This window comes from Bos taurus, chromosome 29 (genome assembly GCF_002263795.3).
Source record: "Bos taurus isolate L1 Dominette 01449 registration number 42190680 breed Hereford chromosome 29, ARS-UCD2.0, whole genome shotgun sequence".
NCBI lineage: Eukaryota > Metazoa > Chordata > Mammalia > Artiodactyla > Bovidae > Bos > Bos taurus.
Genome location: NC_037356.1, coordinates 43,174,370 through 43,200,398, shown reverse-complemented (window position 1 = coordinate 43,200,398; position 26,029 = coordinate 43,174,370). Strand labels below are relative to the sequence as shown.

The 26,029-nt window shown below is 43.3% G+C and overlaps 1 protein-coding gene and 1 long non-coding RNA gene across 2 annotated transcripts in view; one reads left to right on the top strand and one right to left on the bottom strand.

The window, feature by feature from the left end:
* Positions 1-13,065: 13,065 nt before the first annotated feature.
* On the bottom strand, positions 13,066-18,041 carry LOC132344207 (uncharacterized). Its single transcript, XR_009493368.1, has 3 exons — positions 17,860-18,041; positions 16,805-16,902; positions 13,066-15,467 (listed from the first exon to the last, which is right to left on the bottom strand). It is a non-coding gene; the product is annotated as an uncharacterized lncRNA (long non-coding RNA).
* MAJIN (membrane anchored junction protein) overlaps positions 15,735-26,029 on the top strand; it is a 25,378-nt gene continuing 15,083 nt past the window's right edge. The window contains exons 1-2 of the mRNA XM_015461312.3: positions 15,735-15,848; positions 24,253-24,370. Of these exons, the coding sequence (XP_015316798.2) occupies positions 24,270-24,370 (101 nt within the window). The 5' untranslated portion in view covers positions 15,735-15,848; positions 24,253-24,269. The remainder of the gene's footprint in view (positions 15,849-24,252; positions 24,371-26,029) is intronic.

Sequence of the window (26,029 nt, the reverse complement as noted above, 5' to 3'; positions counted from 1 at the left end):
TGTTCTGTTTCTTGATCTTTGTGGTGGTTACATAAATGCATTCATTGCATGAAACACCGAACAATATGTTTTTGATGTGTGCTCTTTCCTGTTATGTCTGATATACTTCAACAGAAAGAGGGTGGGGGGCTTCTCTGGTGGCTCAGAGGTAAAGAATCCATCTGCCAATGCAGGAGACATGGGTTGAATCCCTGATCCGGGACAATCCCATATGCCACAGAGCAACTAAGCCTGTGCGCCACAGCTGTTGAGCCTGTGCTCTAGAGCCCACGAGCCACACCTACTGAGCCCATGTGCCGCAACTGCTGAAGTCTGAGTGTCCTGGAGCTCGTGCTCTGCAACAGGAGAAGCCACCACAATGAAAAGCCTGTGCACAGCAACTGGAGAATAGCCCTCAGCTGCCACAACTAGAGAAAAGCCTGTGCATCAGTGAAGATCCAGCACAGCCAAAAATAAACAAAATTATATATTTAAAAAAAGAGGTTGGCTATTAGGAGCACATCACAGTCCCTGGCACACAGTAAATGATCGATAAGTTATCACGAAGTGAAAGTGAAAGTTGAGTCCGACTCTTTGCGACCCCACGGACTATACAGTCCATGGAATTCTCTAGGCCAGAACACTGGAGTGGTAGCCTTTCTCTTCTCCAGGGGATCATCCCAACCCAGGGATCAAACCCAGGTCTCCTGCATTGCAGGTGGATTCTTTACCAGCTGAGCCATAAGGGAAGCCCAAGTTACCACAAAGAAATGAATCAAAGAACCATGCCTTGTCCCCAGGTGAAACCATTAACAATCAGAACCATGGACAGATCAGAGACTGCATTCAAGGATGGTTGGAGGAAAAGAGCTCTCTGGTCTGAAACTGGGGATTCCAGACAGAAGAGAAGCTAAGACCTTTCCTCTGAGACATGGTTCCGTGCCTTCCGAAGGCACTCCTATCATGCAGAAAGGAGGACATTCCTAGGGGACCATGGATATCTGTGTGTGTGTTCATGCAGAATTTTATTCCATTTTGAAAGGTCTTCAGCCCCTTGTTTTTCTAAGCCAGTGAACGCGGAAATCTCCCTAGAGAGGCCAGTCCTGGATCCAGGACATCCCCAGCTTGCTCAGGCTCTTGCAGGCTTTTCTCACTCTCTTGGGCTTGTATTTATCTAGTTAGTGGAGAAAGGGAAGAGACTCCAGGCAGGGTAAAAATAACCCAGGACAGAAGATCTTTCAGTCATGCCCAAGCTCCAGGAAGCAAGGCATATTTTGTATCAATTTAATGAGCTGTTTCATCTGGTAGCATTTCCCTGTTACTGGGAGTATCCACACAGAGGCTGCACAAAAACCTGCCAGGATACTGCAAGGAGGATTCCTACAACATGAAAAACTTGCCCAGGTGACTGCAGAGGGCACGCCAAGTCTAAAATTCTGTTATTCAATTCGATACAAAATTTCCTTGAATGCTTGAATTGCTTCTCTCTGCACTGCCCCTCTTGCAAGTATGTTTCCTTTTTCCTAAGCCTTAAATATTGCATGCTCCAGTAGGAAATCTGAAAAGCAAGGGGGGAAATTTTCTATACCATTCATTGAATACTACTCAGCAATAAAAAGGAATGAATTATAGATGCATGAACCAAGGTGGATGGATCTCAAGGGCATTCTGCTGAGTGGAAAAAGACGATCTCAAAAGACCACCTACTGTTAAGATTCCACTATATAACATTCTCAAAATGACGAAATTATAGAGGTAGAGAACAGATTAGTGGTAGCAAAGGGTTAGGGATGGTAGACGGAAGGGTTGGGGTGACTATAAAGGGTGGCATCTTTGGGGTATGGAACAATTCTGTATCTTCCATGTGGTGAATACACAAAACTACACATGTGATAAAAAGATATAGACTTATACACACACTTCATAGCAATGACGATTTTCTGATTTTGATACTGTACTAAGTCATGTAAAGGACTTCCCTGGTGGCTCAGACAGTAAAGACTCCACCTACAGTGCAGGAGACCTGGGTTCCATCCCTGGGTTGGGAAGATCCCCTGGAGAAGGTTATGGCAACCCACTCCAGTATTTTGCCTGGAGAATCCCCATGGACAGAGGAGCCTGATGGGCTACAGTCCACGGGGTTGAAAAGAGTCAGACACGACTGAGTGACTCAGCACATCACATGAGTCTTGTAAGGACCTTTCTGGACTGCCTTTGCAATTTCTTGTGACTGTATAACTTTGAAAAAAATTTTAAGAGCATAGCAATTTCCACCCTTAACATTTTAGCATATTTCTTCAATATGCTAAAATTCAAATTCAATTCAAAATATAAATTATTTTCCTCACACAGGATCATATTGTACATAAGTTTGATATCCTGGAATTTTCTCCTGAGAATATCATAGGCATTTTCTATGTCATTAACTACTCCACAAAACAATCACTTTAGTAGCTGTGTAACATGCCAATTTCATGGATATGTCATTCTTTACTTAACCATCCATCCCATGTGGAATGTTTGGGATGTTTCACATTTTTCACCACTATAGATTGCCTTGGGACTTCCCTATAGCTCAGATGGTAAAGAATGTGCCTGCAGTGCAGGAGACTCAGGTTCGATTCCTGGGTCAGGAAGATCCCCTGGAGAAGGAAATGGCAACCCACTCCAGTATTCCTGCCTGGAGAATCCCGTGGACAGAGGAGCTTGGAGGCTACAGTCCATGGGGTTGCAGAGTTGGACATGGCTAAGCAACTAAAACACAGACACACGTAGATTGCCTCATGATGAATATGTTTGTGCAAACATGGATACTTACACTTTGAGTTCTTTTTTTAGGTCATGTTTCCAGAAGGGAAATTATTAAGTCAAAGGAAATAATTTAAATGGTCAATTTATTTTTATCAGGGAATTCAGTTACCACGTTGTGAGATCACTATGGAGAGGTCCAGACAAGGAAGAAATGAGGCCTCCTGCCAAAAGCAAGCATCAACTTGCTAGACCTATAACTGAGCATTTTGGAAGCAGCGTTTCCTGCCCCATTCCAACCTTCCGATGACTGTTGTTAAGTCATTAAGTTGTGTTAAGACTCTTTTTTGACCCCATGGACTGTAGTCTGCCAGGCTTCTCTGTCTATGGGATTTCCCAGGCACGAATACTGGAGTGGGTTGCCATTTCCTTCTCCAGGGGATCTTCCCAACCCAGGGATCGAATCCAGGTCTCCAGCATTGGCAGGCAGATTCTTTACTACTGAATCCCCTGACTGTGACCCCACCTATATCTTAACTCCAACCTCATGAGAAACCTCAAGCCAAAACTATCCAGCTAAGCCCCTCTTAGATTTCTGACCTATAGAAACTGTGTGAGATAATAAGTGTTTATCATTTTATTTATTTACTTATTTTTATTAAAAAAAATTTTTTTTTGGCTGCACCATGCAACCAGGCAAGGATGGAACCCATGCCCTCTGCAGTGGAAGCACAGAGTCCTAATCACTGGGCCACAGGGAAGTCCCGAGTGTTTATCATTTTAAGCCATTATGTTTTGAGAGAAATTGTTATAGGGCAACAGATAACTAATACAAGGACTCAGCTAAGTGATGGGGGAATCATATGGCAGGGTGAGAATTCTAGGCAAAGGGAACAACTATAATATAGAAGGGCAAAGAAACAAGAGAAAGGATCTTTGTGGGATGGAGTAGACTAGGTCTTGAGGGACCCTAACCCAGCTGCAGAGCTGCCTCCTCCTCCCTTGGGTGCCCCGTGGCACAAAGGGGCCTGATCTAGACAGAATATTACTCAGCAATTAAAAGGAACTGTGAATTTAGGCAACAATATGGATAAATCTCCAAAGCACTATGCTGTGTGGAAGAAACTTTACACAAAATAGTATACACTATACACTCATTTATATGAAGTTCTAAAACAAGCAAACAATTTATAATGGAAAAAAATTAGGGTAGTGGTAACCTCCAGGGTTCGATCCCTGGATTGGGAAGATCCCCTGGAGAAGGAAAAGGCTACCCACTCCAGTATTCTGCCCTGGAGAATTTCATGGACAGTATAGTCCATGGGGTCGCAAAGAGTCGGACACGACTGAGCGACTTTCATGTCATGTCATGTCAACCTCCAGGGTAGGGGTGGAAGTGGGAGCAGGGATTGACTGGGAAGGGGCATCAGGGAACTTTTTGGTACAAAGGAAATGTTCCGTATCTTGATAGGGTTTTGAGATACACAGGTGTATGCATTTGTCAGAACTCAGCAAATATATATAAAGACTTGGACATTTCATTTTACATAAATTGTACTAAAAAACACAAAGCTGTGGGACCTCGCTTGTGGTCCAGTGGTTTAAGAATATGCCTTCCAATGCAAAGGACACAGGTTTGATCCCTGGTCAGGAAACTAAGACCCCACACGCCACGGGGCAACTGAGCCCATGCACCGCAACTAGAGAAAGCCCAGGCAGCAACGAAGATACAGCACAGCCCCGCTTTTTTTTTTTTTAAAGAAAAAGCTTGTAACTCAGTGTTGATCTCTATTTAATGATACGTGTGATAAAGGGTTTAGGGGGAAATATGCTGAGGTATGCAACTTCTTTGGAATGCCTCAAAAAATCAAGGAATGATGGATAGACAGATGATATGTGATGAAGCGAGTATAATTAAATTGTAGCGATAGAGTCTAGGAGGTGAGTGTACAACTTTTTTGAAGATTTTCATGATAAAATTATTTTTAATCAACAACCACTTGGGATCCTCAGTACAAATGCAGAGTGCTAGCTGTGCCCCACCGCCTGCCCCTCTTAAGTGTAACTCTCTGGGCTGGGCCTGGAACCTAGAGTCTAGAACAAGCTCTTGGCATACTTGAACCTCCAGGGGCTCAGACTCCCAGCTAGGTCCAAACACAAATCTTTTCCAAAGAGCATTCTTCTGAAGAGGTCTCTGCAGGGTCTCTCTCACCTCCTTTCTGGGGTTCTCTGCTTTTGTCCGATGACAGCCACCACCTGCAGGAATCAGCTTTCATTACCAAATGCACAATGGCCTCCAAAGTCTAAACTGAGCCCAGAAGTCTTCAGAAGCCTCTTTGAGCAGCCGTAACCCACCCCATCTCTTCCCTGAGCTCTACAGGGCTCATACCCCAGTGGTCACTGGCTTCACAGCGACCTAACTGAAACACCCAACATGCAAAGAGAAAGCAACAACTGGCCAACCTGATAATAGTCTCCACCCTTAGGAGACCCCTTGCTCCCACCCCCAAGGCTGCCTTTCTGAGCAGGGTCATATCTGCCTGTGGCCCTGCCAGGCCAATCTGTGGCCTCCAGCCTCCAAGGCTGAGGGCGGAGGACTGGTGTCAGGCAGGTAATTGGCCTGGGAAGCCCAAAGGGAGGTGACAGAGACTCAGGGGAGGAGGGAACCCTAGGTGCTGCAGGAAGTGGAGCTGCTGATAAAGTGGCTCCTTCCCACCCTGGGGGAGGGAGAGGTGGAGCAGCAGAGGCCCGGGTAGCAGCAGTTGTTAAAGGAGACAGGACCCCATTCTGAGCCTCTTAGGGAGAGCTGCAGGAGGTTGGGGGAACTCCCCTGCTCCTGGCACTCCTTCTTCCTACATTCTCAGTTTCTTCACAGGTTAAGCTCAGGATTTATCCTGTCTTCTGGGGCTCCCTCATGGAACCACTCAGTGGGAGGGAAGCTAGCTAAGAAACCCATGTGACCAGGGCCTCTTCTGAAAAGTCCTACGGAGTCTCTGGGATAAAAAGACCAGGAAGGGGTACAGGAACCCCCAGCTTCAGCTCAAAGCAGGTGGGACAAGAGTCAATACCAAGGAAATCCCCTGAAGGGCCAGGTAGTCCATCAGATGGTTGATAAACTGCAGCAATAATGGCCCTTTGACAATGCCCCAGCACGGGACTTGGCTGTGAAAAACACTTGAATTGTAACCGCAGCTACATCGAAGATTCTCTAAGTGTGGTCCCCCAGGCAGCACCAACTGTCTTCTGAGCTTTTATTTTACAAGTTCAAGATACACATGCTCAGGCCTTTTCCCATCCCAGGCCTATAAATCAGAAATTGGGGGCTGGGGCTTCCTTGGTGGTCCAGTGGTCAAGAATCTGCCTTGCAATGCAGGGCATACAGTTTCCATCCCTGGTCAGGGAAGATCCCACAGGCCATGCAGCAACGACAGAGGCCACATGCAGCAAGACTGAAACCTGAGAAGCCCGCAAAATTGACAGCTTCGGAGTAGCTCCTGCTCTCACTCTCGGCAACTAGAGAAAACTGCACCCAGCAACAAAGACCAGCACAGCCAAAAACAAATATATAAGTAAATGTTAAAAAAGAAGAAGAAGTTTGGGATTGGGCCCAGCAATCCACAAGTACTCTAAGGTGATTTCAATGCAGGTTCAAGTTTGAGAACCTCTGGTATAATCTGGTAGGCTCTGGACTGGCCTGTCCAGAAAACTTTCTTCATTCACAAATCAATTCACATTCATCAAACATTTATTAGCACCATCTATGTGCTAGATACCACTCAAGCCTTACAAGGAGCCCAAAGTGGAGTAAATGAAAGTTCCTACCTGCCAGGCAGACTGATCAGTATGTACAAGGCAGGAAAGACAGCCCCAGCAAGGAGTAGATTTTTCTGGCTAAGGGATTAGAAAGAGCTTCACAGAGGAGGTGACCTTTGAATTGGGCCTTGAAGGATGAGATAGAATCAACAAGCAGAAAAGGAACAGACACCAGAAATATTCTTCTAAAACCTAAATCTAGCTTTTGTTTTTTTGGGGGGCAAGTAATTAATTTATTTCTTTACACATAACTGAAGTGATGTTTGGAGAAGGCAATGGCACCCCACTCTAATACTCTTGCCTGGAAAATCTCATGGACAGAGGAGCCTGGTAGGCTGCAGTCCATGGGGTTGCTAAGAGTCAGACATGACTGAGCGACTTCACTTTCACTTTTCATTTTCATGCATTGGAGAAGGAAATGGCAACCCACTCCAGTGTTCTTGCCTGGAGAATCCCAGGGACGGGGGAGCCTGGTGGGCTGCCGTCTATGGTATCGCACAGAGTTGGACACGACTGAAGCGACTTAGCAGCAGCAGCAGCAGAAGTGATGTTACAGTACATAAGTTATTTACAACTGTGCAGTAATATCTTGCAGAATAAATTATCTAGAAGGCAGCAAAAGTACATCGTGAACTTGTATAAAACTGTACAGAGCTTAAAGGTACACTTTTTATGATTATTGACTCTGTAGTGTTTCCAGTTATGTTCTCAGAAAGAGAAACAAATGCCCAAGATTAAAGGAAAAAATATACAAACCATGTGGATTTGACTGCATTAAAAACACGTGTCCTGCCTCTGTGTCCCTGGGAGGCCGCCAGCAGAGCCAGATGCTCGCTAGGCCCAGAGTCCTTGTCAGCCCTGGTCTGAGGACCGAGCTTCGCGGTAACTGGATGGCAGGCAGCCTGGTGCTCTCCCTGCCCTCCAACCAGAGGTTGCTGTTGCTGAAGGGTGGGCCCCTTAGTTTTACTCTCTTGAGTCGATCAGAAATGGAACTGGGAATTTAAAAACTGCTCTCTATGCTGCAGCTGCTAGAGAAGAGCCTGAGGCCCTGGCGCCTGTGCCCACGTCCCCAGCTCCCCGTCCCCAAATCTAGCTTTTAAAGGCATTTTGTTACTTTGGAGATAAATTTTAGTGCCTGAGCACAAGCTTCTTCATGGTCTCTCCCTTCTCTCCTTCATGGACCCCACCTCCTGCCACTCCACACCTCCACTTATATATTTGAGTGAAACTGAACTTCTCACAGACAGGTACACGCAGCATCTAGTTCTTACTGCCAGGCCTTTGCTCACTCTGTCTCTTCCTCCCAGAATGTCCTCTCTGTGGCTCTGAGGTTAATACTTCCCATCCTCCAGGACTCATTTCAGGTATCTCCTCCTCCAGAAAACCCTCCTAACTCCTGGCTGGTTAAGTATCATCCTCTAAGTACCCCAAGGCCTGGAACACAGGTGCATCAGAGCCCTTACTACTTTGTATGTTAAAATCTGCTTTTATGTTAATCCCCCTGTTACAAATGTGAATTTTTTGTGAGCAGACATCTTCAACTTTAGGACCTTGGGGCCCAATGCAGTGCCTGACATGATGTGGGCTTTCAATAAATATTTATATATTCAGTGAAGGAGAGAAAGAAGGGAGGAGAATGTTAAATAGGAGGTCTAGGAAAAAAGCCATGGCAGGAGTTGAAGAGTCTGACAGTGAGTACATGCCAAAGGCAAAGGCATAGAATGTTCTTCTTCACAGAAAACCTGGAAGAGAGGAGACATGGCTTAGCAGCCAGGAATTTCTTGCCACCTGCTTGCTGGCTTGACAGATCTGGCGTAAGTGCTTTGAATCCAGTTGTCATCTGCTGAGCGTTGCTGTTAAAATGTTCCAGTTTGGCGGGCCAAATGTGAATTTGCATTTGTCTTCTTTAACACTGTTAAGTTGGGATCTGAGTTAGGGTACAGGTTTATTAATTCCCCAGAAATTAAGGGCACATGAAAAGATGCTCAGTATCATTAGTCATTCAGTTCAGTTCAGCTCAGTTCAGTTGCTCAGTCATGTCCGACTCTTTGTGACCCCATGAATCGCAGCACGCCAGGCCTCCCTGTCCATCACCAATTCCTGGAGTTTACCCAAATCATGTCCATCGAGTTGGTGATGCCATCCAGCCATCTCATCCTCTGTCGTCCCCTTTTCCTCCTGCCCCCATTCCCTCCCAGCATCAGGGTCTTTTCCAATGAGTCAACTCTTCACATGAGGTGGCCAAAGTACTGGAGTTTCAGCTTTAGCATCAGTCCTTTCAATGAACACCCAGGACTGGTCTCCTTTAGAATGGACTGGTTGGATCTCCTCACAGTCCAAGGGACTTTCAAGAGTCTTCTCCAACACCACAGTTCAAAAGCATCAATTCTTCGGCGCTCAGCTTTCTTTACAGTCCAACTCTCACATCCATACATGACCACTGGAAAAACCATAGCCTTGACTAGATGGACCTTTGTTGGCAAAGTAATGTCTCTGCTTTTTAATATGCTGTCTAGATTGATCATAACTTTCCATCCAAGCAGTAAGCATCTTTTAATTTCATTAGTCATTCCTATTGCTGCTAAGTCGCTTCAGTCTTGTCTGACTCTGTGCAACCCCACAGACGGCAGCACACCAGGCTCCCCCGTCCCTGGGATTCTCCAGGCAAGAACAATGGAGTGGGTTGCCATTTCCATTAGTCATTAGGGAAAGGCAAATTAGATCTACAACTAGATACCATCAACATCTATTAGCAAGACAAAAAAAATTTTAACTGAAGATATCAAATGGTGACTAGGATGCAGAGCAACTGAAACTCTCATATTCTGCTGATGGGAATCCAAAATGGTACAACCACTCCAGAAAACAGTTTGGTAATTCCTTATAAAATTAAACATATACTTACCATGTTGTTGTTGTCATTGTTGTTCAGTGGCTAAGTAGTGTCCAATTCTTTGAGACCCCATGGAAGGCAGCACGCCAGGTCTTCCTGTCCTTCTCTGTCTCCAGGAGTTTGCTCAAACTTATGTCCATTGATTTGATGATGCCACCCAACCATCTCATCCTCTGCCGCCCTCTTCTCCTTTTGCCTTCAATCTTTTCCAGCATCAGGGTCTTTTCCAATGAGTTGGCTCTTCCCATCAGGTGGCCAAAGTATTGGAGGTTCAGCTGCAGTATCGAGCCTCCAATGAATATTCAGGATTGATTTCATAGCCCAGCAATCCCGCTTTGAGGTATTTACTTAATACATATAAAGACTTGGAACTTCCCCGGTGGTCAAGTGGTTAACACTCTGCTCTTCCACTGCCTGGGGCACAGGTTTGATCCCTGCTCTGGGAACTAAGATCCTGCATGCTGTGCAGTCCAGCCAAAAAATAGGAAAAACAATATGAAGGCTTAAATTCACAAAACAACCGGTACATGAATGCTTATAGAAATTATTCACAATAGCCCCAAATTGAAAACAACTGAAATATTTATCAATAGGCAAATAAACAGTGCTAGAGCCATGCAACAGAAGAGTACTCAGCAATGCTTCCCAGGTGGCGCTGGAGGTAAAGAACCTGCCTGTCATTGCAGGAAATGAAAGTGACGCGGGTTCAATCCCTGGGTCCAGAAGATTCCCCTGGAGTAGGAAATGGCAACTCACTCCACTATTCTTGCCTGGAGAATCCCCTGGACAGAAGAGCCTGGCAGGCTACTGTCCACAGCATTGCAAAGAGCTGGACACGACTGAAGTGACTTAGCACAGCACTCAACAATAAAGAGGAGTTAACTTTTTTTTTCTTTGGAGTTTAAATATTGATACATGCAACAACATGGATAAATTTAGGAAATTCCCTGACAGTCCAGTGGTTAGGACTCTGCTCATGGGATGGCCAGAAAAAAAAAAAAGAAAGAAAAACAAACATGGGATAAATCTAAATGCATTTCACTAAGAGGAAGAACCTAATTCCTGGTTACACACCATGCGACTTCATTTATATGGTCCCCTGGAAAAGGCAAAACTTTAGGAATGAAGGACAGGATGCTAGTGATTGGGGGTGGGAGGAGGGTTTAACTGCATCTTGAAGGAATTTTTTGTGCGACGAAATTGTTCTCTATCCTGATTTATCCTTCAATCTAACTATATGCTAAAAAATCATACACATACATCAGAAACAATGAATTGTATTATACGTAAATTTTTAAAAGTTGGTTTTTCCACTAGTCAGGTATGGATGTGATGCTGCTGCTGCTGCTAAGTTGCTTCAGTCGTGTCCGACTCTGTGCGACCCCATAGATGGCAGCCCACTAGGCTTGCCCGTCCCTGGGATTCTCCAGGCAAGAACACTGGAGTGGGTTGCCATTTCCTTCTCCAATGGATGTGATAGTTGGACTATAAAGAAAGCTGAGCGCCGAAGAATTGATGCTTTTGAACTATGGTGTTGGAGAAGACTCTTGAGAGTCCCTTGGACAGCAAAGAGATCAAACCAGTCAACCCTCAAGGAAATCAGTCCTGAATATTCAATGGAAGGACTGATGCTGAAGCTAAAACTCCAATACTTTGGCCACCTGATGTGAAAAACTGACTCATTGGAAAAGACACTGATGCTGGGAAAGATTGAAGGCAGGAGGAGAAGGGGACAATAGAGGATGGGCTGGTTGGATGGCATCACTGACTTGATGGACATGAGTTTGAGCAAGATCTGGGAGTTGGTGATGGACAGGGAAGCCTGGTGTGCTGCAGTCCATGGGATCGCAAAGAGTCGGACATGACTGAGCAACTGAACTGAACTGAAGAAAAAAGAACCCCAAGGGACAAGGCAGTCCTCAGGCCCAGAAGGGGTGTGCTCTCCCACTGTCTCATCTCTGCAGTCAGTATCTCTTCCACTTCTAGCTCCTTAAGCAGGGTCATCAGCCCATACAACTCTCCTGGTGATTCACCCCAGCATGCTACAACCTTCACATCTAGTTGACACACATCCTCATAATGACAGCTGACTTTGGCTTGTTCACCAAGGTATCCCTAAGGGCTCAGAACAGTGCTTGTATAGAAGTTACTCAGTAAATGTCTGTTGATTGAGCAAATATTTATTAGCTCTTTATCTCACTGGCTCCAAGTTCCTAAACCTACTCTAAGTTAAATACTCACTTTGGCCTCCCCACCTCATCCAATAATGTCACTTGCTCTAATTCCACTCCTAGAATTTTGGCACTTAGCATTTCTGCTCAGGTGTTGGCTCCCACGAAAGGGTCTCCTGTTGTCTCAGGTAAGAATTCCTCCGGTAGCTGTATGCCTACAAAGGCAAAAAGGAAAGATATAGCCATCCGAATGCAGAGTCGCAAAGAATAACCAAGAGAGGTAAGGAAGACTTCCAAAGTGATCAATGCAAGGAAATAGAGGAAAACAATAGAATGGAAAGACTAGAGATCTCTTCAAGAACATCAGAGATACCAAGGGAATATTTCATGCAAAGATGGGCACAATAAAGGACACAACTCTTATGGACCTAACAGAAACAGAAGATATTAAGAAGAGGTGGCAAGAATACACAGAACTATACAAAGAAGATCATAATAACCCAGATTACCATGATGGTGTGATCACTCACCTAGAGCCAGACATCCTGGAGTGTGAAATCAAGTGGGAAGGAACATAGGAGGCATTACTATGAACAAAGCTAGTGGAGGTGATAGAATTCCAGCTGAGCTATTTCAAATCCTAAAAGATGATGTTATGAAAGGGCTGCACTCAATATGCCAACAAATTTGGAAAACTCAGCAGTGGTCACAGCACTGGAAAAGGTCAGTTTTCATTCCAATCCCAAAGAAAGGCATGCCAAAGAATGTTCAAATTACTGCACAATTGTGCTCATTTCACAGGCCAGCAAAGTAATGCTCAAAGTTCTCCATGCTAGGCTTCAATAGTATGTGAACGAAGAGCTCCCAGACGTTCAAGCTGGATTTAGAAAAGACTGAGGAATCAGAGGTCATATTGCCAACATCCACTGGATCATAGAAAAAGCAAGAGAATTCCAGAAAAACATCTACTTCTGCTTCATTGACTACACTAAAGCCTTTGACTGTGGATCACAACAAACTGTGGAAAATTCTGAAAGAGATGGGAATACCAGACCACCTGACTTGCCTCCTGAGAAACCTGCATGCAGGTCAAGAAGCAACAGTTAGAATCAGACATGGAACAATGGACTGGTTCCAAATTGGGAAAGGAGTACATTAAGGCTGTATATTGTCACCCTGCTTATTTAACTTCTAGGCAGAGTACATCATACAAAATTCTGGGCTGGATGAAGCACAAGCTGGAATCAAGATTGCCAGGAGAAATATCAATAACCTCAGATACGTAGATGACACCACCTTTATGGCAGAAATCAAAGAGCCTCTAGATGAAGGTGAAAGAGGACAGTGAAAAAGCTGGCTTAAAACTCAACCTTCAGAAAACTAAATTCATGGCATCCAGTCCCATCACTTCATATCAAACAGATGGAGAAACAATGGAAACAGTGACAGACTTTATTTTCTTGGGCTCCAAAATCACTGCAGATGGTGACTGCAGCCATGAAATCAAAAGATGCTTTCTCAGAAGAAAAGCTATGACAAACCTAGACAGCGTATTAAAAAGCAGAGACATTACTTTGCCAGCAAAGGTCTGTAATAGTCAAAGCTATGGTTTTTCCAGTAGTCATGTATAGAGGCGAGAGCTGGACCATAAAGAAGGCTGAGCACTGAAGAAGTGATGCTTTTGAACTGTGGTGCTGGAGAAGACTCTTGAGAGTCCCTTGGACTGCAAGGAGATCAAACCAGTCAATCCTAAAGGAAATCAGTCCTGAATGTTCATTGGAAAGACATGCTGAAGCTGAAGCTCCAATACTTTGGCCACCTGATGCGAAGAGTCGATTCATCAGAAAAGACCTTGATGCTGGGAAAGATTGAAGACAGGAGGAGAAGGGGACAACAGAGGATGATGTGGTTGGATGGCATCACCAACTCCATGGACATGAGTTTGAACAAGCTCCAGGGGATGATGAAGGACAGGGAAGCCTGGCGTGCTGTAGTCCATGTGGTCGCAAATAGTCAGACAGAACAAGCTGCATGCTACTCTGGGCCCTCAGCGTGAGCCAGTGGAAGCAACCCTGGCCTCATTACAAAGGATAGAGCCCACCATGGAGTTGGCACTCTCCTCGGGCAGGGAGAAGATGCCAGTGGGCCACATGGGCTGAGAAGTCACCTTGGAGCCACCAAATGCTGCTTCCGTGCCTCCATAGCAGTGCGTGTATGTGCAGGTATGTGTCTGCCAGAGAGCACTTTGGTTCAGTCTCATCCCTTCATAGTGTTTATGTTTTCCTTTCGTTTCCCTCAGCACTCCATGGTTGTAGATGACTGGTAGTCGGTGTTTGGTCATTTGGGGTTGTAATAATGCCCCAGGGGTTTCTGGAATCCCCTGGGTTTCTGCCTATTTCCCTCCAAGCTGGTTGAAACTGAGGGCTATTTATGTCCAAACAGTGGTTACTTCCTCTGTCCTTTATGCCTGGCCAGGGGACCTCCTCCACAGGAAATCTTTACACACGTTACACAGGTGGTCGTGTAAGACTCATGACCTTCCTTACCACAATCTTAGGTACAAACAATGTCCAGGTAAATAGATAGAAAGTAACCAGCACAGGTACACAACAGTTTTCTTCAGGCTCTCAGCAGACTGATTCATTTTCCCTGGGTTGACTCCACCTCTACCCAAAAAGGTTTTTTTCTGTTGGTTCCCAGGCATGGAGAGTGCAAGGGATGTGCGCCCAATAGTGGCCTGAAGGTGCCCTGCGCTGGGACTCAAGCCGTATCCACTTGGTCAACTTTCACTGTGTCAGTCAAAGTCAGAGCTACATATAGGTGGCTCAAGAGCTAGGTCTGCCCACAAATGTGTTTGTTTCAGTCCACACAGTGTATTCAAGTTTTTCAACTGTTGCCAACATTTTTATTTTAAAAATAATTTTATTTATTTTTGGCTGCACTGGGTCTTTCATTGCTCTGCACAGGCTTTCTCTAGTTGTGGAGAGCAGGGGCTACTCTCTAGCTGCGGTGCACTGGCTTCTCACTGTGGTGGCTTCTCTTGACGCCAAGCACAGGCTCTGGTGTGCGTGGCCTTAGTACCTGGCTCCTGGGCTCCAGCGTGCAGGCTCAGTAGTTGTGGTGCACAGGCTTAGCAGCTCCAAAGCATGTGGGATCTTCCTGGACCAGGGACCCAACCATTATCCCTGCATTGTAAGATGGGCTCTTAGTCACTGGACCACTAGGAAAGCCCCGCCAACACTTTGGGAGGTTTCTCAAGAAAATCAGATTGGACATTACCAGGCCACACTTCCCTTCTTTCAGTAGGTGACTGGCTAGCAGATGCCCTCTTTGGATGGGGTAGGCATCCTCCTCGGATCTAGTTTCCTCTCTCCTCCCACTCCCACTTCTTTCCTCTCTTTTCCTGCCTTCCTTTCCCAGGCCCTTGTGAAGTACTAGCTGATAGTAGGTGCTCAGTAGTCCTGAGTATGAAAAATACACAAGACTCAGCCATCAGCATGTGGAGTAGGCTTTAAAATGGGGTGGCCTTACTGGTGGGGGGATGTATTCCATGCAGAGGGGATGGCAGGAACAGTAAAAATGGAGACCGGAGAATGCAGGGCTACAGGGATAAGAGTTGTGGCCGAGGGGTATCTCCCAAGTAGGCAGGTCCATTATCAGGAACTCAGGACACCCAGTCCGATCCACTGAATGTGGGACTGAGGCGTTTAATAATTCACAACGCAGTCAGAATTTGATCAGCAGGAAGTGGATGGGAAGGTGCTGGGCTTTGGAGTCACAAAAACTTATCTGAGTGTTCGAGTCCTTGCGTGTCCACAAGTCGCTCCTGTTTCCTGGCTTCTTTAGAATTGGGATATTAACAGCTGTACAGTACAGGGGTGAAAGTTAAGGGAGCACGTGTACGGAAAGCGCCACCACGATGCTCGACACACAGTGGGGGCTCCGCGGTCCACAGTACCCGATCCACCCACACCAGGCACAGAAAGACCAACAGGCAGAGGAGGTCAGGAACCAGGGAAAGACACTGGGAACCTGTGCTCCCGCAGGCGGGGCGCGTGAGGTGGGGCGCCGTCCCAGATCTCGGTCTCGCGCGACCCCTGGGCAGCGTCTCAGCGGCGCGCACGCGCAGACCGCGCCCAGGCCTCGGAGCGGGCCTACCTGGCGACCAGGGTGCGCAGTTGCGCGTGCGCTGAAGGCCTGGTCTGCCTGCGGCAAGAGTTGAGGCTCGGCACGAGGGCGAGCAGGTCAGCAAGCCAGGTTTCGTGCGAGGTCGGCGCCCGCTCTTTTTAAAGAACAGATTTTAGTGGGTACCCTGGCCCAAGCCAATTTGATGAGGCGTTAAGAACCCCTGTAAGAAAGAGCCAGGCCGCGCCTGGGAGGTCCTTGGGTCTGAGGTAACAACTGGCAGCGGCCTGTTTCTCTAGTGAGGTTGGCGCCTTTCTCTGAAGGAGATTTCGGGCCCAGTCCCCATTCCGCAGCCGCCTCCTGAGGCAGCCTTAGAAGCCCCGGGCCCCTTTGGATGCCCAGCGCAGGGCCTCCTGGTTAGGGCGGCGGCCTGGAGCTCCGGTCGGGGTAACCAGGTGAGCAGGGATGGAAGCCAGGCAGGCGCCGAACTATGTCCAGATCCCCTTCCACGGGCGAGTGAGCAGGGCAGAGGTGAAGGAACCCCAGGGACAGTTCTTGCTGCCACACCACACCCAGCACGAAGTGCTGCCTCTGGCACAGATCCAGTCTTCTAAGCCCCCCAGCTCCCTCTCACCACAGCCTCTTAAAAAAACAAAGCTGCACACAAAAGCCATCATTCTGGTTCATAACCATCCTCTAACTCAGGCTTAGGAGTTGGCGTGAAAACATGACTTCTTTCATCAAAATATGTCTTGTCACATCATGTCTTAATGATTTGAATGAATTTCTTGTTTTCAGATGCCTGACTGAATCTAGGAAGTAAGTATCAATATTTGAGTCATAGCTCTCAGTGAGATCTCTCTGTTCAACTACTCAGGTCCTTGAATCTTGGCATCTGGGAAAGGTATACTTGACCCTACGTCCTTGACTTTTCTGAACTTAATTCCTTAATCTGCAGATAGTAGACCTACCACAATATCCAACAGCCTACCTAGAATGTCTAGATATTTTGTGGGTACCTTAAGATTGAGCATATCCCAAAATGGACTCAATTATCTTCCCCTCAAAAACTTACTTTCTAAGGCTCCTTTTTTGTGGGGGGGAAGAGGTATCTTTATTTTTCAGTTGTTTGTTCAAGCAGCTCACAATCCTTGTCTGGACTTCTTCTTTACCCTGTCAAGTCACCAAATCATGACTAGACGTCTTCTAAACCAGACCACTTCTCTTCATCTCCACTCTCATCACTATAAACCAGGCTATTATCAGCTTCTGCCAGGAACCACAGGAGTCTCCTAACGGAGCCTCTTTCATCTGTTCTGGTTCTGGGTTATTTCCTACATTACAATCAGAGGGATTGTTTTGATTTTTTGGTTTGTTTGTTTGTTTTTTAAACCCACAGATATGTGATCATGTCATCTCTTTATTATGCCCTTCAATGCCTTCTGATTGCTCTTTGGATAGACTTCACAGTTCATAGCCTGGCCTATGAGGAAGGCCCTTTTTCTTTCTCTATCTGTATTTTCTCCCTGGATGATCTTACTGTTCTAATAGCTTCCAATACCATCTTCAAATACCACTTAAACACTGATAACTCAAGTTTATATTTCTATCCTGATTTCCACTCCTTGCATACCAAGAGACCACCCCCTTGACATATCCACAGGATATGTCAGGCCACAGGATATCTAACAGGCCTCTCACGCTTACCCAGAACAGAAAGAGAATGGCAAAAAAAAATTTTTTTGGTGGCACCAGGCAGCTTATGGGATCTTAGTTCCCCTGCCAGAGATTGAACTTGGGCCCTTAGCAATGAAAGCCCAGAGTCCTAACTGCTGGACTGCCAGAGAATTCCCTAGAATGGCAAATCTTTTTTTTCAGAATTCTTCTCCATCTCAGTAAAGGATGTGTACCATTACCTGTCTAATAGCATAGACCAAAATCAAGAGCCATTCTTGATTCCCACATCTAGTCCATCAGTCTAAAATATACCCCCAATCTAAGTAGTTACTGACTACTAAGACCTCAAAGTCTGAATCTGAAACATCTTTCTGCCCGACTGCTACAACTCTTCAGTTCATCTTTCTCTTGGCAGCCAGAGTACTGTTTCTAAAGCATAAATCAAATAATTACACTTCTTTTTAGGAGACCTGGGTTCGATCCCTGGGTCAGGAAGATCCCCTGGAGAAGGGAAAGGCTACCCACTCCAGTATTCTGGCCTGGAGAATTCCATGGACTGTATAGTCTATGGTGTCACAAAGAGTCAGACACGACTGAGCAACTTTCACTTTCAGTAGCATAAAATTGCAACTCTACAATGGCTGGCAGCCTTTATATGATCTGGCTCTTGCCTAGGTCTCTGACTTCATTTCTTTCTACTCAAGTCTTCATTCTCTGTGCTCCAGTCATACTGACCTTTCTGTCATTTAACTACCAATTATCACAGGGCTTCTGTGCTTGGTTTTTCCTGCTTGGAATGCTCTTCTCCTTGACTTTGTTGTTTCACTTTCCATTAAGGCCATAACTCAGTTTGATCTGTTCTGAAAGCCCTTCACTGGCCACACTAAAGCAGTCTCCCAGTCACTCTCTACTACAAAACCCTGTTTTATTTTCTTCATAATACTTACAGTATTTCAAATTACATTGATTTATTTATGTGTTTATTATTGTTCTCCAAACTTCCTGAAGTCTAAGCTGTTAAAGACAAAGAATCGTGTCTTTCTTATTACCCCCTCTATCATTGCTGAAAGAAATGCCTGATACATAGTAGGCTCTCAAACGAGTGATGACTCACTGTTTATCTTTGTAGTCCTAGTTTGTCACGCTTCGTGCCACCTGTGTTCAGAAGTACTATACTTCTCCCTCTGGAAATGACAGCAGTCTCTCTCAACTGAGGACTGTTGTATCTGCTTTTCTTGTACCTGCATCAGACCCCTCACCCACTCGCCATTTGTGCCTTCCCCAACTCATACTCATCCTTCAAATATGAGTCACTTACGTGAAGTTCCCTGACTTCCATTCTAGGTTAGGATTCTCTGTCATGTTCCTATGTCACCCTGTCCTTTTTTGTAGCAGTCATCATCCGTAAAATTATTTGTAAGCTCTTTGCAGGCAGTTACTGAGTTCTTATTATTCCCCACTTTATCTCCAGCACTTAAGTTTCTGGAACATAGTTGGTATGCAGATAATTGTGAACTGAATGAATAAATATTGAATGAATACAAGATCGAGAGGATCAAATCAGATAAAAATTAGGAGAGCATTTAGCGTGCAGTATAAGTTAGCTGAACTGCCCTGCCTACTTCAATAGATGTTTTTGAATCTTATGAGATAGGGATAGATGGGAAAAGCATTGTATAAACTGAAAGTGCTTTTATAAATGTAAGATTTTATTCATCAGATCCCTATGGTCTGATGATCTTTCAAAGTGCTAAATTTTGTTTCTTAGCAGTTATGCCTGATTCTGTTATATTAGAGATATACTTAGGTGGTAAAATATAAAGATATAAAGAATTGAGGCTAATATTGAGTCTAGGTTAATTCATAAGGTAACTATACTTGACACCCAGTGAGACTACCTTGCTTTAGCAATACATCTGTGTTTTAGTCTTGCTCTTGATGTATGACCTTGGTCAAATTAGATGATCTCCTCATGTTGGGTTTATCTTTTTGTAAACCTAGTGAATATAATTTTTATCTTCCCAGTATCTCACCAGAATTAAAGGCAGTAAAATATTTCAGATTTCCTGTGTGAAATTTGCTCTCTTTGTATAAAAAGTAATATAGTTTTTTATTAACTTTGTTTCTTCAGAATCTACCATTTTTTCATGCCAAGAACAAAGCTGTATATTTTAGAAGCTTTCTTTTCACACTTTCGTCTGTCTTCTGTCACTAAGACCCTTGAGATATGTACATCAAAGACTCAAAGTTTATAGCTCAAAACTGCAAAAGATGCTTCTTTCTGTTTAGCTAAGGATATTCTCTTCACCATTTGCCCTTCTGAAAGTACTGATGCTTTTTTATCATTTTAAAATCTTTGCAGGTACTGCTTCAGGGCAATTCACCCAGTGGTGTAACCAAAAAATAAAATATCCCTCATTGCCTGCAGTTTTACATCCAAATGCTTTTAGGATTCCTGGGATTAGGATTTTTAGAGTTCTGCAGTGAATTCAGTGTGATATGAGTGCTAATAGGTTGATCTTCATGTGGTGGTTTAGTCACTCTCGTGTCTGACTCTTGCGACCCCTTGGTCTGTAGCCTGCCCGGCTTTTCTGTCCATGGGATTTTCGAGGCAAGAATACTGGAGTGGGTTGCCATTTTCTTCTCCAAGGATCTTCATGTAACAAGCCACAACTAATGGGCAGGATGGTGAGATGAGATACCATTCTATTGCTTTTTCCAAGGAAGGAGCACAGTCCTAGACCTATTGACCAAAGATAATTCTTCCATTAGCTTTTAGGATGGTTAAAATGAAAGTGGAAGAGACATTTAGGTGTAAAGAGTAACTTAAGTTCACTTAATCTCCTTTCTGCCCTATTGAGTTGTTCACTAAGGCCTTTTGATTTCGTTTCAGGACACCTTCCTATCCCTCTGTTAGAAGCTTTAGTTACTTCTCCCCTCCCAAACAAAACAAAACAAAATCTGACACAGTTCCAGTTGCAAATATATTTCTGAATAAATGCCAGTGGTGTTTTAAAGATTGTGTCTTACCAGAAAGAGTAGGTAGAAGTCTAATGGGAAAGAATGACATCAGTAGGCAATGAAGTATCTTGGGTAGTCTTAGATCAGCTCTTGTCCTATATCTTAACTCTTGGATTTGTTTTGCTTTTAAAACAGCTATTCTTTATTGAATAACCTATGCATAGAGCACTGCAATAAGCAATTATACATGCGTTATTTCATTAATCATCCTAGTCACCCTGCAAGGTGAGGAAACTGAGACTAGTTCCTTTTGAAAATAGAGCTCAAAGACAAACAAATGTGAAAGAAACCCTTTATATCCCAAGATATAATCCTAAGAAGCTCTAATCCAGAAATGCTGCACTTTGGCTTGATGTCTTTGTACCCAGATTGAGGATGCTATCCAGATTTATGCGATTGACCAGGGTTATAGTTTAATAAAATGATCAGGTGATGTGTTATGGAAAATGTATTAGCCAAAGGATTCAACAATCTTGGGGGCTAATCCTGGTTCCATACTGAATTATGTGACCTATAGCAGTCATTTCCTTCTTTGATGAATTCACTTCCTTTTTGTCTCCTCTGAAATGAAGGGCACTTCAGCTATAGGCAAGCATAAATCTCATTGGAAATATAGGTTTTCAGAGAGTTTGGATCTATTTCAGCAAAGACAGGCAGACTTTTGAAACTAGCCAAGGACTTCTGAAGGCAGAAGGAGAAGCCAAGCTTCTGTCCTCAGCCTCAGTTCTAAAACTTGGGTGTTGGATTCATAGCATGAGTGGGATTTCCCTGTTTTTTTTCTTTTGGCCCAAACTCATTAGTGGTCACAGAGCCTGTTATGTTAGACCTGCTCATAAATGTATTTTTAATGAATGCTTATTAAAGCTCTTTTATTAACTCTGCGGAGCATTTTGCCATCAAGTATCACCAGATATATTTAATGCTGGTACTTCTGTATGATCTTCTCCTTCAGCTTCAGTAGTCATATCATTATCTTCATATTGCATTCAGCACTGATTCAAGTTCTGTGCATTGGCCCAAATGTTTCTTTATGTGAGACAAATTACTAAAACCTTAAAAAAATCATTCCCTTTCTAACATCAGTGCCTATATCTCATTTAAATCTATTACTGGGGAATTTCAAGGAAAGAGTCTTAATTGAGATTTGTCAAGATTTTGTACTGATATTAAAGCTAAACACTTCTCTTGAGGTTGCTTTTCTAGTAAAGCATTAAGAGAGAAACTTCAAATCTATCAAAAGAGCTAATGTTAATATAATTACCCAGCGTTTATGAAGTGCTTTTTACAGCATTATTTCATTTAATCCTCACAGAAATTTCAGGGATAAGTGCATTCCCCTTTTAGAGATGTAGAAATTGAGAAATGAAAAGGCTAAGTGACTTGATTAAGGTCGAATGACTGTTAAGAGGCAGAGCTAGAACTCAAGCCTTCGTCCTCCAATTACAAATCCTGTGTCTTTCCCACTATCCCATATTGCCTATAACTTCTCTTTTTTTGTTTTAAAGGCATCATGTTTTATGATCACCTAAAATTGGCTGAGAGTCTGACCTTTCATCTGTAAGATCTCATCAACTTAATGATATGTTCTTGGGACATAGTGTCACCATGACTGCAGTACTCATGTTGGAAAATAACCTTGTGAATCTTTGAACCACTGCTATATGTGGTTATTGGGGATTATGCTGTCTAATCTTTATTTTCGAATAGAGTAATTAGTGTGTGGTGTTTGTTTCTGAAGCAGGCAGGCAGCAATTAACAGGAACAGGCCCCAGCTAGAAGGGGATTGTTTTTACTTCTCTCAGCCAGCCAGCTGTAGCACAGCACATGAAGTTTCCTCTCTGGATTGTCATTTCCAGCAAATGTTCTTCATTTCCTTTGCTCTGATGGCCCCAGTCCTCAGTCTGTGGTGATTGCATTTTAGAAGAACCCTCTGAATAATGAAGGGCTCAGTTTTTGTGGCAGCAACCTAAGTCTCATCAGGTGGTCCCTGCTTACTTGGTAAAGTCATCTAGCACCAAAAACACTATCAAATCTAGCGTGGGTTCTTGCCATGCCGAGGGCATGGAGAATGTGCAAGTTTTTCTCAGGATGTGAACAGTATTTCCCCTCTGGTAACTCTGCAGTTGGCACCAACTATTTCTTTTCACTTTTGAGTGCAATTCTAGTCTAAATAGTCTCGGGTTTTGGCTCCAGCCTCCTGTCATTCTAATCCCAAGCAGCCAAGATCGGACACTGGGATATCTCTTTACTGGCAGCCCCAGACTTGAACTTTGGAAATTGTGGGGAATGCCATTCTTTGGGCACATAGATCTTCCAACTGTACATATTAGAGTTCTCCCTGCTGAGTAGGCATGGAATCAGGGTAATATGGAGGAAAGAATAATGAAAATAGTTCTTTATGTGTATATAATATGTTAATACTTGCAAAATGATTTTATAGTCATTATCTTGTTTTTTTTGTTTTGTTTTGTTTTGCTTTCTAATAACCCCAGGAAGCAGCATGGAAAAGTGGTTAAGACCATCAAGTCTCAATTAACACTGCCTCAATTTGAATTCCAATTCCAAAATCCATAGCCATAGAAAACTTACTTCATCTCTCAGTGCTTCAGTTTCCTCATCTATCATATTTAGATTACTTATTTCATACGCTTTTTGTGAGAATTAAGTAAGATCTATATATAAGGTACTTAGAATAGGGTATGACAAAAAATTGTTGTTAGTTGTTACATACATAAGTTGTTATTATTGTATAAATAATAAAACCAAGGCCCAGAAAAACTATGTAGGGATAATGGAACTGAGATTAAAACATAAATTATTCTTACTTTGTGCTTGTCCTGTCTACCTCAGCTCAGCTGCCTCGGAAATCAATACCTTGCATTGTATATGGGTAGATTTGATCCTAGAAACTCTGGACCTTTTACTCTCGTTATTTATTATTTAAACTTCCATATGAAGAGACAGAAAGTACAAGGCTTATTATCTCTACTTTACAAATAAAAAGAGGCATAGAAAAGTCCTCTGAGTGCATACCAAGTGCTCTCTTGGAGTAGAGGAGGCATGCCGTACTTCGTTCTCCATTTCTTCTTCTGAGTTTCCCACAGAGAGGCCTTTAAGTGAGTAGAGATTCTGGAATAGGAAAAGTAAAACTAGTAAGTGCTAGGAGAGTAGGGGGCAGTCTTGTGGCGCAGGGTCCTCTCATAAGTGGTGAAGAAGAACAGTTGAGAGCTGGGAAGATAAGGCCCTCCTTGGCAAGACATCAGTGTACGTCCTTATTTCCTGCACTGGCTGTAGCAGGAAGGTGTGCTAATTCCTAAACGTCAGAGAAAATTAACAGCAGAGGTGTTCCCAGTTGCCTCTTACTGGTGCGTCCTTTAAACTGTTTCATTATTTGATTTGAGCCCTCTTCACATTGGCCTAGGTTCCAGAGAAAATGGGGGCAAGGGATGAGAACAGATGCAAGAGATATTTGGGAGATAGATTTAATCCTAACAAAAACCCTGTTATCATCAGATGTTAGTATCATTAGTCTCATGGAAAAGAAGTAATTTGTACAAGGTCATAAGGTAAACAGCAAAACTTTAACTTAGGTCTTCTGACTTCAAGTATAAAGATTATCTCAGAATATCATATATCCTCCCCATGCAGGTGGAGAAATGATCCAGGTAATTAATATTAGAAGTGAGCCTGGGACATAGGCAGTGATACTGAGAACTGGACATTATACTAATGAAGAGATGCTACAGATTGGGCAGGCTTTATTTCCATACATAAGGAACCATATTTAGCTTTTTCGTAATTCTTTAACACTTCTATTTTATTTAGGTTACTGTTCGGAAGCAATGAGTTTAAAACCTTTCACCTACCCATTTCCAGAGACAAGATTTCTTCATGCAGGACCCAACGTGTATAAATTCAAAATTAGATATGGCAACAGCATCAGGTAATTTTAAAAACTAGGAGGGTAGCCTTTACAAACACAGGTTAATACATTCCCACAGGTCATTCCTTCTCTGCCTTCACCAAGTCCAGGAGACTGGCTGAAGCAGCACCTTGTAGCTCTCTTTTCTAGGTATTTTATGTTCTATATATTTATTATTCATATAAGTTTTTAAATTGGTAATAGCATACCTTTGGGGCAGTGGTTCTCAAATTATCTCAGGACCCCTTTGCACTCTTAAAATTGAGGCTTCCAAAGAGTTTTTGATTAAATGAGTCATACCTGTCAATATTTATCATATAAAATCAAAAGAACAATTTCAAATAATTACTTATTAATTTAAAAATACTATAACACTTTATTTAAAATAGCCATATTTTTAAAAATTAATAAGAAGATTGGCATTGTTTATATTCCTGAAACTACCCCAGGAATGCAAGGATAGTTGAGTATACAAAAATCAATCAATATAATACACCACATTAATAGAAAGAAGAGAAAAAATACCGCATGACCCTCTCAATGGATGCAGAAAAGACATTTGACCAAATCTAGCACCCTTTCATGATAAAAATACTCAAACTAGGAGTAGAAGGGAGCTTCCTCAATATAAAGTCTATATGTGAAAAAACCACAGTTAAACAACATACTCAGTGGTGAAAAACTTAATCTTTTTCCTTAAGATCAGGAACAAGATAAGGATGCCCACTTTCATCACTTCTGTTCATCATGGTACTAGAGCTCTAGCCAGAGCAATTAGTCAAGAAAAAAAAATGCATACATAATGGAAAGGAAGAAGTGAAACTATCTCTGTTTGCAGATGACGTGATCTTTTTTTTTTTTTTTTTTCTTTTTTGGCTGCACCACATGGCTTGTGAGATCTTAATTCCACAACCAGGGATTGAACTTGAGCTTTTGGCAGCGAAAGCATGGAGTCCTAACGACTAGACTGCCAGGGAATTCCTGGCATGATCTTATATGTGGAAAAACCTAAAAAATCCACACAAACCAACAAAAAACTATTAAACCTTATCAATGAATTCAGCAAAGTTATACTAAATCAACATCAGTTGATTTGTATACACTAGCAGTAAACTAGTAGTACTTTCTGAAAAGAAAATTAAGAAAACAATTTTTCTTACAATAGTATCAAAAAGAAAAAAATTCTTAGCAATAAATTCAACCAATGAGGTACAAGACTTGCACACTGAAAACTAAAAAATATTTCTGAGAGAAAGGAGACCTAAATAGAAAGACCTCTATAGGAATTCCATGGTGATCTAGTGGTTAGGACCCAGAATTCCACTGTCAGAGCTGGATTTAATCCCTGGTCAGGGAATTTAAGATTCCACAAGCCATGCAGAGAGGCCAAAATAATTAATTAATTAATTAGAAAGATATCTGTGTTCATGGATTGGAAGACTTAATATTGTTAAGATGGGAATTCCCTGGCAATCCAGTGATTGGGACTCTGTGCTTTCACTGCTAGGGGCAGAGGTTTGATCCCTGGTTAGGGAACTGTTAATAAGATCCTGCATGCCCTGTGGTGCAGCCAGATATACATATTGTTAAGATGAAAACAGTACTCAAGCAATCAGCAGATTCAATGTAATCCCTAGCAAAATCCCAATGGCACTTTTTTTTGCAAATGTACAAACCCAA